The 12001-nt window shown below is 41.0% G+C and overlaps 1 protein-coding gene and 1 long non-coding RNA gene across 7 annotated transcripts in view; one reads left to right on the plus strand and one right to left on the minus strand.

Annotated features, from left to right (window-relative positions):
- The window catches only part of LOC140453203 (uncharacterized), a 128610-nt gene that overhangs the window by 51148 nt on the left and 65461 nt on the right, over positions 1-12001 (plus strand). The window lies entirely within an intron of this gene.
- The window catches only part of cngb1a (cyclic nucleotide gated channel subunit beta 1a), a 217498-nt gene that overhangs the window by 42975 nt on the left and 162522 nt on the right, over positions 1-12001 (minus strand). For all 6 annotated transcript variants that reach the window (XM_072547720.1, XM_072547719.1, XM_072547716.1 and 3 more), the window contains 2 exons: positions 7004-7145; positions 4771-4930 (listed from right to left, as the gene is read on the minus strand). In XM_072547720.1, the coding sequence (XP_072403821.1) occupies positions 4771-4930; positions 7004-7145 (302 nt within the window). The remainder of the gene's footprint in view (positions 1-4770; positions 4931-7003; positions 7146-12001) is intronic.

Genomic DNA, 12001 nt, shown 5'->3' on the forward strand with positions numbered 1-12001 from the left:
CATCCAAAGAACTATGACCTGTTCAGTCATAACACAATCTGTATGAGGAGGCACAGCTATACCACAGAACTTGTGAAGAGGCCCTAACACTTGTATCAACCAGTTCAGGTGTCTGTATCTTAGAGGCAAAAATGGATTTGGAATCAGCATGACCAGAGTTTTAGAAGGTTATAGCATGGCCAGGAGGGAAGAATAATTTGTGTGTGCCAGTTCATTTGAGGGCAAGGATACAGCTGAGTTCTCTCTTATGAGGCGCTCAGTGGGGTAACTAAACGGGAGAATGCTGGTGAAGATACACATCGAGATGCTGGTCTGTCAGACAACCACCTGTCAGATGTGTCTGCTGCCCCATCTGATGTTGTTCCAACCTGGAGAAATTGGTGTTAATCCACATGCTGAAACTTTAACTGCAGCCTATCTGTAATTGGTACTAAAGTGACAGGTTCTGTAGGGTTTGCTAATGTCCTGAATTTTATGGGCCACTTGGGCAGCTTCTAGAACATCTACTCTTAATTCTTGGGGTATTAGCAAAAGTTAAGAAAGTGAGTCACAGATGCTTTCCATTTCAGAATTAAACCTTCTTCAGAACTTCAAAAGTGTCTTTCAAAATGTCAGGACAACCCAAAGCATTTTATACTGAACAAATAACTTTTTTCTAGTGTGGGGCCTGTTGCAGTGAATATAATTCATGCATAGCAATCTCCCAAAAATATGATCAAATCATATATTTGTTTAAAATGATTTGATTGAGGGATAAATTTTAGTTAGGACACCACAGCTCTTGTGATGCAGTGGTAGTGTCCCTCTCCTGAGGGAGGCCAGGAGGTTCAGGTTCAAGTACCATCTACTTCAGAGGTATGTCACAACATCTCTGAACGAGTTGATTAGAAAAAAAAATCTATCATGGCCCATTTCCCCTTCAAATTGTGTCACTGGATTTTGTGCTTAACTGAGATGGCAGATAGGACCTAGGTTAAACATCTCACATGAAAGCTAACACCTCCAAAAATGTGCAGTCATTTCTTCGACAATGCCATACTTCCCCTCCTGTGTGACCCCATGCTATACTAAAATTGCACAATACAAATAACACTTAAACTGTTGGCGATCTAATTGTGTTATAGCTAACACATGTTTTACGAGTTTACGTTTTAGAAACAACGTTCCCAATTCACCAATCGTGTTACAGCCAATTTGCGTTAATGAAAGACATGTTATAGCAGAACTGACTGGAGAACTATTTCCATATTACACTTAACTATTGGCCTGATTTATGTGCTCAAATCTCTAAAATAGGGTTGGATTCCACAATCTTATGACTTAGGGATGTGGAATTCCTACAGTATGGAAACAGGCCCTTTAGCCTAATGAGTCCACACCGACCCTCTGAAGAGTGACCCACCCAGACCCATTCCCCTACATTTTACCCCTAACTAATGCACCCAACTTACACATCCCTGATCACTGTGGACAATTTAGCATGGCCAATGCATCTAACCTGCACATCTTTGGATTGTGGGAGGAAACCAGAACACCCGGAGGAAACAATTGCAGACACAGAGAGAATGTGCAAACTCCACACAGACAATCACCAAGATTGAAATCGAACCTGGGTCTCTGGTGCTGTGAGGCAGCAGTGCTAACTATTGAGCCACCGTGCCGCCCCATAAAAGGCTCATCCAAAACTGGTACCGAACAGAGACTGTACCAATGTAACCGCAACTTCATTAATCTTCATTAGGGCGGCACGGTGGCACAGTGGTTAGCACTGCTGCCTCACAGCGCCAGAGACCTGGGTTCAATTCCCACCTCAGGTGACTGTGTGGAGTTTGCACATTCTCCCCGTGTCTGCGTGGGTTTCCTCTGGGTGCTCCGGTTTCTTCCCACAGTCCAAAGATGTGCAGGTCAGGTGAACTGGCCATTCTAAACTGCCTGTAGTGTTAGGTTAGGGGTATGGGTGGGTTGCGCTTCGGCGGGTCGGTGTGGACTTGTTGGGCCGAAGGGCCTGTTTCCACACTGTAAGTAATCTAATCTAATCTAATCTCAGCTGGATCCACTCACCAATATTAAAAGCCCCAGTGTGATGCAACATCCTGCTTGCAGACCCTTGAAACCAGCAGCAGCTTTCCCCTCCCCATCAAGTTCTAACTCTGGGGACAGCCAGACTGAGAGTCAGCAGCTACCATACCTTGTGCATATCCTAACTGTGGCCTAGGACTCCCGGCTTTGGGAATTCATAAAAAATAAGCTCAAAATACTGCAGATGCTGAAGACCTGAAATAAAAACAGAGTGCTGGAAAAATTCAGCTGCTCGGACACTGTTTGTGGAGATGGAAAAAGAGTTAACATTAAGTCTTATATATTTTGACAAAGAATCATGTCAGACTCAAAATGTGAACTCTGTCTCTCTTTCTCCACAAAAAATGTAACTGGGGAGAAAATAGGGCCTCTTAAAGATTAACATGGCTGTCAACATGTGGAACAATAGGTGATGTGTGAGATACTAAATGAGTATTTCACTTCAGTATTTACATTGGAGATGGATATGGAACACAGAGAACTTGGAGCAATAATTAGTGATACCTTGAGAAGTGTCCATGTTACAGAGGAGGAGGTGTTGAATGTCTTTAAATGCAGAAAGGTCGGTAATTCTGGGATCTGATCATGTGTATCCCAGAAATTCATGGGAGTCTAGGGAAGAGATTGCTGGGACCCTTGCTGAGATAGTTGTATAATTGACACGTGTGAGATGCCAGAAGACTGAAGGATGGGCTAATGTAGTGCCATTATTTAAGAAAGGTGGTAAGGAAAAGTCAGGGAACTGTAGACTGATGAGCCTGAGGTCAGTGGTGGGTAAGTTGTTGGAAGGGATTCTGAGGGACAGGATTTACATGTATTTGAAAAGGGAAGGACTGATTAGAGATGGCCAACATTGCTTTGTGCATGGGAAATTGTGTCTCACTACCTTAGGTGAGTTTTTGAAGAAGTGACAAGATTGATGAAGGCAGAGCAGTGAACATTGTTTATATGGACTTCAGCAAGGCGTTTGACAAGGTTCCATATGTTAGTCTGGTAAGCAAGGTTAGGTCACATTTGAGCTAGCCATTCGGATACAAAATTGGCTTGAAGGTAGGAGGCAGAGGGTGCTTGTGGATTGTTGTTTTTCAGATTGGAGGCCTGTGACCAGTGTTGTGGCACAAGGATCGGTGTTGGGTGCACTACTTTTTGACATTTATTTAAATTATTTGGATGTTAATATAAGAGGGATTCTTAGTAAGTTTGCAGATGACACCAAAATTGGTGGTGTAGTGGCAAGTGAACAAGGCTATTGCCAAGGATTGAGGATGGAGTTTAATTTAGATAAATGTGAGATGTTGCATTGTATAAGGCAATTAAGGGCAGGACATACACTTAATGGTAGGTACCTGGGGAGCGTTGCCGAACAGAGACCTTGGGATGCAGGTTCTTAGTTCCTTGAAGGTGGAGTCACAGTTTACAGGGTAGTGAAGGAGCTCTTTGTTACACTTGCCTTTATTGGTCAGTGCATTGAGTATAGGAGTTGGGATATATGTTGTGGCTGTGCAGCACATTGATGAGCCTACTTTTGCAATACTGCATTGAATTCTGGTCTCCCCCTGCTATAGGACAGATTTTGTTAAATTTGAAAGGTACAGAAAAGATTTACAAGGATGTTGCCGGGGTTGGAGTGTTTTGGCCATAAGGAGAGGCTGAGTAGGCTGGGGCTATTTTTCCTGCAGCGCCTGAGGCTGAGGGAATGACCTTATAGAGTTTATAAAACCATAAGGGATGTGGATAAGGTGAATAGCCAAGATATTTTCCCCAGGGTAGAGGAGTCCGAAACTAGAGGGCATAGGTTTGAAGTGAGAGGGGGAAGATCTAAAAGGAACCTAAGGGGAAAGTTTTTCACACGGATGGTGGTGCGTGAATAGAATAAACTGCCAGAGGAAGTGGTGGAGGCTGGAATAATGACAATATTGAAAAGGCATCTGGATGGGTGCATGAATTGGGAGGGTTTAGAGGAATATGAGTCAAATGCTGGTAAATGGGACTATTAGTTTAGGATATCTGGTCAGCATGGATGAGTTAGACTGAAAGGTCTGTTTCTGTGCTGTACAACACTATGCTGCCAGATCTGTGGAGTTTCTCCAGCATTTTCTTTTTTTGTTTTGGGAAAATCACAACCTTGGTTGCACCTCGAACCCACAACTTGCCTTCTAAAGATTGAACGTAAGTTCTGCCTCTGCAAGATACTAAGGAAATTCCTGGAAATGGCGCTGATCTGCTGTTGCTAGCTTCCGCTAAACATGTCAACAATTTCTGAAGAAAGGTCACTGGGCCTGAAACGTTAACTCGGATTTCTCTCCACAGATGCTGCCAGACTGGTTGAGTTTTCCAGCAACTTCTTTTTGTTCTTGTTTCTGATTTCCGGCATCTTCAGCTCTTTCGGTTTTCTGCTGCTACTCTGCTTGGGTTATGAAAGTGACTTCCAGGATTCCTGCACAATGTCTTGTTCCATGATGTGCGATGACATTTTAGCTCCATGCAGCTGTGCATTCCTGGTGTAATTTGCTATTCCAAAGCATAATTTTCTTGATAAATTACACTCCATACAACCCAGGCCTGGATCTTGATGGTTATACAGCACAGAAAAACTAAACCCTGCCCCCAAATGGTACCACATCAATGGTTAATCAGTTTAGCTGAGGCTGAGGTTGAATTTCCACTTCAAGCAAAAAGTGGCAGACATACCCAGCATTCCTTGTGATTCCCAAGTGAATTCATACCACTTGCGCACTCTGTTCTGAACGAATCGAGGAATTCTGTAAGAATTCATATATCTCACAGTGTTATCCATGCAGTTTCGAAAATAGGTCTGTCCAGCAGTGGCTGCACCCACCACATCTCTCATCTGTGGAAAAATAAGTTCAATGGATTCAAATCAAAAAAATCAAAGCACTTCAAACCATCAATATTAGTCAATACCACTCAAATACCCAATTATAGATTTACATCAGTGGTGCAAAGTTCAAACAGGAAGAATGCATCAAGAGTGGTTCATGGCTGTTAGAGACAGGTGAATAAATTTCAGAAAGTCTGTGTCTTGATTTATCCCATTTGTAGGAACAAACAGTTATGGTGAGATGATCAATTTTCCCTTCTGCTCCCCTGAACATGGAGACAATTTGAATGATCCCAGAGATGAACACTGTACAAGGTTCTTATTGTTAGACAGTACTTATCACATCATTGTGTGACTTTCTCTGCTATGGCTTATGACGTCTATGGAATTAGCTTGTTAAGTTTTTTTAAAAATTGCTTCTAGGTTCATAAATAAAGTTCATTCTTTTGAAATTTCTTTAGGTATTAAACAAAATAGATGAAGTTGGAACTTCTTGAGACCAAAGTTAATAGTAGATAAAATGAGGGGTAAGGCCAACAGTGCATGGGCCCAGACATTTAGTGTTTGTTACGAACTTTTGCCCTCCCAGTACTAGCCAGTGCAATCCTTGTTCAGATCTGGTAGCTCACCACAGACCAGGGATCGAACTTGCTCTTTATGATTTAGAATCACAATGGAAGTGCATCTACCAACTGACTCAATGGAGTGATGTGCTCAGGCCACATTGTGTTACAGGGTGGGGAGGGGTTGGAAGGAGGAAATTTTCCAGCCTCTGAATGTAAGGTCATAATAATTGCGATCTGATGTGATTCTTTAATCCGAGTTAATGAAATAACTGAAGGCTTATATATAGTTTGTCTTGTACCTCAGGTCCAGATGTTTATATTCAATATCATATATTTCTCTCACAGACAGAAATATCTAATTTGATAGTTTGCATCCTGTGAGTTAATACCTGAGACTGTTTGTGAAGGGTATGTAAACTGAATGAGTGGTCTTATTTATTTCTCTGTTTGTCTCATTACTGGTGTAACTAATTCAAGTCACTGATTTTTACCATAATGTTAGGGTTTGATATTGAAACATCATTATCAATATCAAATGTCAGTGGCCAAATGAATGACTTTATCTTACGAGGCCTCTCCTCTAGCTGTTAGTTTTGGGGTAAGGTGTGCGAATGGTTCACTTCTTTGTATATACTTATCCCCATTCCTTATTGAATCAGTTACACCATCTAGCTCTGTCTGACAGCCAGCAGATTTAGCACACAGATACCTGGCAAGACCAACTGGCTGAGGAAGTGCTTATCAAGGTACAAAACCTTGTATTATTGTTGATGATGAGCAATATCCAGAACTATGGTAGAATATCATAGTTGTAGTTGATCAATTGTTAAATAAAGATATATTATTTATTAAGCATTATGGTTTCAGAGAAGCAGTTAGCTCATAACAGTAGCCAACCATTCTTCTTTATAGAAGCTTATGAACCTGCTTTCCATGTTTCTTTTTGCATTTTCAACAGTTTCAGTGCTCATTTAGAGTCATAGAGATGTACAGCATGAAAACAGACCTTTCGGTCCAACCCGTCTATGCCGACCAGGTATCCCAACCCAATCTAGTCCCACCTGCCAGCACCCGGCCCATGTCCCTCCAAACCCTTCCTATTCATATACCCAGCCAAATGCCTCTTAAATGTTGCAATTGTACCAGCCTCCACCACATCCTCTGGCAGCTCATTCCATACACGGACCACCCTCTGCGTGAAAACGTTGCCCCTTAGGTCTCTTTTATATCTTTCTCCTCTCACCCTAAACCTAAGCTCTCTAGTTCTGGACTCCCTGACCCCAGGGAAAAGACTTTGTCTATTTATCCTATCCATGCCCCTCGTAATTTTGTAAACCTCTATAAGGTCACCCCTCAGTCTCTGATGCTCCAGGGAAAATAGTCCCAGCCTGTTCAGCCTCTCCCTGTAGCTCAGATCCTCCAACCCTGGCAACATCCTTGTAAATCTTTTCTGAACCCTTTCAAGTTTCACAACATCTTTCTGATAGGAAGGAGACCAGAATTGCTTATTTCATACCTGACCAATCATAATTGAGAAGATAAAGACTCCTGTGAAATAATTGACAAGTTGAAAGAGGATTTCAAATACTGTCTGCGGGTCCGGTAGCCCTCCAATTGTAATCAGAGTCTTCACAGCCCAGTAGTAGCACCTCATGTAACTACAGGAGAAGGAAAAGAACAGTGCATGACACCCCAGGTTTTATAACAAATCATTTCCTCTAAGATTACAAAAATAAACAATAATCAATTTGAGATGTTTATAATGATTAAAGAATTTGATGGGATAGATAAACAGAAACAATTTCGTCTGTTGGCTAAGTCTACAATGGGGCCATAACCTTAAAATTCAAGTTAGACTATTCAGAGATGATGTCAGGAAACATTTCTTCACACAAAGGGTTGTCGCGATCCAGAACTGTGTCTCCTGAATTGTTGTTGATGCTGGATCAAAAGAAAATTTCAGAAGTGAAATTGTTGGATTTTTAAGGAATATTTTCAGGAATATAAAACCAAGGTGAGTAAACAGAGGTAAGATACAGATCAGCCATGAAAAGGGAAGACAATGCTCTAATCCTGTCTCTAATCATAACAAAACACCTAATATCCACTAGTTTCTCCTCTCACCTACTGAAGGTGCTAACATTGACTGGGATGTTGTCCAATGGTACCATGAGTCTTCTGATACTTCACCCAAGTGATCGTTCTTCAGTATTGACTCTAGGGAGCAACAGACTGTCTGACCATTTAAGGTAGCACAGCTAACACCTTATCGTTAACTGACATCCATACACTCACATTTTCCAGATCAGTTTAACAAATAGTTATCAGGGGTAAGAACCGTACCTGATTATTTTTGTCTTCTCCCTACCCCAGTGTAGTTGCCCACCTTCTACCTAGGCTAAGCTGACTCCAGACCATAAGTTAAATATGGTACAGCTTAAAGGCATACCTTGTGCTGCATTTACTCAATGCTTCTGAGGACCAGTTAAGTAAATATTTTCAAGTTAACTATGTTTGCAATTTCCACAATGACTCCAAATGATGGTTATTTATTTTTTCTATCAGTTCTGTGACTACAGATAACACTGGTTAGACAACATTTATGGCTCATCTCCATTTGTGCTTTGGATGTAGGAAAAATAAAATGCAGAAAACAAAAATAGTCCAGTAGCCCTTTCCCGATTGATGTTACCTGGACCATCAGAACTGTATTTTCCTGCCCCACTCCTCACCACCCAACAGCCATGTCATCTCCTAGGTGATGCAGAGAACCGAAATACTCTAGAAAATTACTGTCTGACCACCTCAGGCAATAAATTACAGTGCAGAAGTTCACATAGGCCATGTAACATATGATGAGTTGATGTATTTCCTCTATAGTACAATATCTGCCTGAGTCAAGAACTAGATCAGTTTGCTCTTGAAAAGAGAATCAGCACCCTTGCTCCAAGTGACATTACATTTCAGAGGCTCACCACCCTCTGTGAAGAGCCTCAGACATCCATTTGGAAGTTTTATTTTAACATTCATTCATGCCTATTATTTAATCTCATGTTCCCCCAAGAATACACTATCAAACCTATTCATCATCCGAATAACATACTTATAGTTCTCTGGGTTTATGATTTACACTGGGAGGAAGGACATTTTTTTAACATGAACTCTCTATAATCCTTCCAATTGCAGCATTCTTTTCTCCTTTCTTCTTCCCAAGTCGAAATCTAGAAGACCACGGTCAAGAAATAACTGTCAGGCCCAAGGCTCCTCAACAGTTCAGCCCCCACAATAGCTACTACACAGTTTCAAATTTTTAAAGGTCAAAACAACTCCTCGCCACTGCAAGAAAATGGTACCAAAACCATTTCTTGGGCAGCTGAGGAACCCTTGTAGCATATTTAAAATGGCTATCCCAGGAACTGTACTGCCCAAGACTAATGGCCAGGATCAGGATCAGGTATTAGTGAAGTGCTAAGGTGAGAAAATGGCACTGGTGTTGCAATGACTTGTTTCACATGAGAGTGTTGGTGTTTAAGAATCATGCTTGCTGGAAAAGACCACTTGTAAGTAGCAATGTTTGATGTGCTCAACTCCTGTTCTCCTTCTCCTTTTCAAAACATAATTTCATGGAACAATGTCCAAAGGAAAAGCTGTACCATGCAGACAGTATTAAGAACATAGGTTACAGTATGATCATTAAAATAATAATAAAAAACAAAGTTGCATTTATTAAGAGTCTTGCAAATCCTCATAACATTCCAAAGTGTAGTACAGCCAATGATTATTTCTGAATTACAATCACTTTGGAATGTAAAAAATATAGCAGCCAAACTTTGCATAGCAAGTTCCCACCATCAACACTGAGATATCTTTTCAAGAGCAAGCTGACTTCAAATAGATATTGTACTGTATAGAAATGACATTGATTTTTCATGTGTCACATGGTCTATGTGAGCTTCTGCACTGCAATTTCTTGCCTGAGGTGGTCAGACAGTAATTTTCCAGAGTATTTCTGTTTTGTGTGTTACCTAGGAGAGAACATGGCCAAAGGTTTTGAGGGGATAACTGAGATAAAGATCAGATCTCTTAAAATCAGTTTTGTTGAACCTGTTTGAGGGATAAAAAAATGGCTCATTGGAGAAATATGGAGGGATGTTTTCTACATTTCTTTTACCTTTATTTTAGACAGCTAAATTGGCTTCAATTTAAATTTCATTTACAGTCAAATGAAGTGTCCACCAAAGGTTTGAGTTCAAGCATCTGGTGAATGCCTTGACCCATGATTTCCTGACTCATGGTGGATGTGCTAGAACAAAACATAGCCTTTAAAAATATTATTAATGGGATTTGGCCTTCACTGGCTGGGCCAGTATTTATAACCCATCCATAATTGCCCTGGAGAAGATGATAGTGAGCTGCCTTCTTGAACAACTGTAGTTTTTGCAATGTAAGGACACTTGGAGTGCTGTTAGGGAGTACCAGAATTTTGATCCAGAGACAGTGAAGGAACAGCAATATTTTTCCAAGTTAGGATGGTATGTGACTTTGAGGAGAACATACGGGTGGTGGTGTTCCCTTACAACTTCAGCCCATGTCTTTCAAGGTGCTAAAGTTCACAGGTTTGGAAAGTGCTATTGAAGGAACTTTGGTGAGTTACAGCACTGCATCTGTATATGAGAGACACAATGCATCAGTGGTGAAGGAATTAAATGTTGATAGTTGTGGATAGGGTGTGAATCAAGATGGTTGCTTTATCCAAGATGATGTCAAGCTTCTTGAGTGCTTCTTGAGTCGCACTTGTTCAGGCAAGTGGAGAATATTCCAGCAGAACTTCCAACCTGTGCCTTTTCTATGTTGGACAGGAATTGAAAATACAGGACATGAGTTACTCACTGCAGAATTCACAGCTTCCAACCTGCTCTTGCAGTGGCAGTATTTGTGTGACACTAGTTCAGTTCTATTTGTGGTCAATGGTAACCCCAGAACATTGTTTCCTGATTCCTGGGATAGCAAGCCTGATGTAGGAAGAGAGACTGGATCACTTAGGACTATATTCACTTGAGTTTAGAAGATTGAGGAGGGATCTTATAGAAATCTAAAAAATTCTAACAGGACTAGACAGGGTAAATGCAGGAAGGATGTTTCTGACGACCAGGGATTCCAGAACAAGAGAGCACAATTTAAGGATATGAAGTAGTCCATTTAAGATTAAGATGAGGAAAATTTCTTCACTCAAGGAGCAGTGAGCCTGCAGATTTCTCTGCCACAGAAAGTATTTGAGGCCAAAACATTGAGCGCTTTCAAGAAGGAATTATATATAGTTCTTCAGACTAAAGGGATCAAAGGAATGGAGAGAAAACAGGAACAGGGCACTGAGTTGGATGATCAACCATGATCATATTGAATGGTGGAGCAGGCTTGAAGGGCTGAATGGCTTACCCAACTCCTATTTTCCATGTTTTTATGTTGATAAAGGCATTCAATGGCAATGAACAAGTGTTATTTGCCACTTATGAGTCCAAACATGAATGTTGTCGAACTCTTGTTGCATACAGTCGCAGACTTCTTCAGTATCTGTGGAAATGTAAATGCTGAGTATTGTGCAGTTGACAACTCCACCTCTGAGCTTATGATGGAGAAATGGTTCTTGGTGAAGCAGCTGAAGATGGTTAAGCTGAAGATACTACCCTGTGATGTCCTGGGCTGAGGTGATTGATCTCCTACAGTTTTCCTTTGTGCTTAGTAGAACTCCAATTAACAGAGAATTATCCCTCTCATTCACATTGATTCCCAATTTGTTTGAGCTCCTTAGGCCATACTCAGTCAAATGCTTTCTTGATGTCAAGGGCAGTCCCTCATATGTTACCACTGGATTTAAATTCATTGGTCCATGTTTGACTAAGACTGTAATCAGGTTAGGATCTGAGTGGCATTTACTGAACCAAACTGAATATCAGTGATCAGATTATTCCATTGCAAATACCACTTGATAGCACTGTCAATTACCCCTTTTCATCACTTTGATCATCGCAAGTAGATTGATGGGGCAGTAACTGGCCCCTCTGCAGGTTGGATTTGTCCTCTGTCTTGTGCAGAGGACATTCCTGGGCAATTTTGCACAGTGTCAGGTAAATGCCAGCTTTGAAGCTGTATTGGCACAACTTAGCTAGGAATGTGGCAAGATCTGGAGCACAAGCTTTCAATATTATTGACTGAATGTTGTTAGGCTCATAGCTTTTGCAATATCCAAATTCTTGATACAATTGAATTGAATTGGTTGAAGACTGACATCTGTAATGTTGGAGAATTCGGAAGAAATTAAGATGAATCACCCACACAATTTCTGTCTGAAGATAGAGGTAAATGCTTCAGCTTTGTCTTTTGTACTGGTGTATTGTGCTCTCTCAACATTGAGGATAGGAATGCTTGTGGATCCTTCACCTCCTGTTAGCTGTTTAATTGGATGTGGCAAAACTGCAGAGATTGGATCTGATCCACAGGTTGTAGGATTGCTTAG

Source organism: Chiloscyllium punctatum, chromosome 26 (assembly GCF_047496795.1).
Source record: "Chiloscyllium punctatum isolate Juve2018m chromosome 26, sChiPun1.3, whole genome shotgun sequence".
Lineage (NCBI taxonomy): Eukaryota > Metazoa > Chordata > Chondrichthyes > Orectolobiformes > Hemiscylliidae > Chiloscyllium > Chiloscyllium punctatum.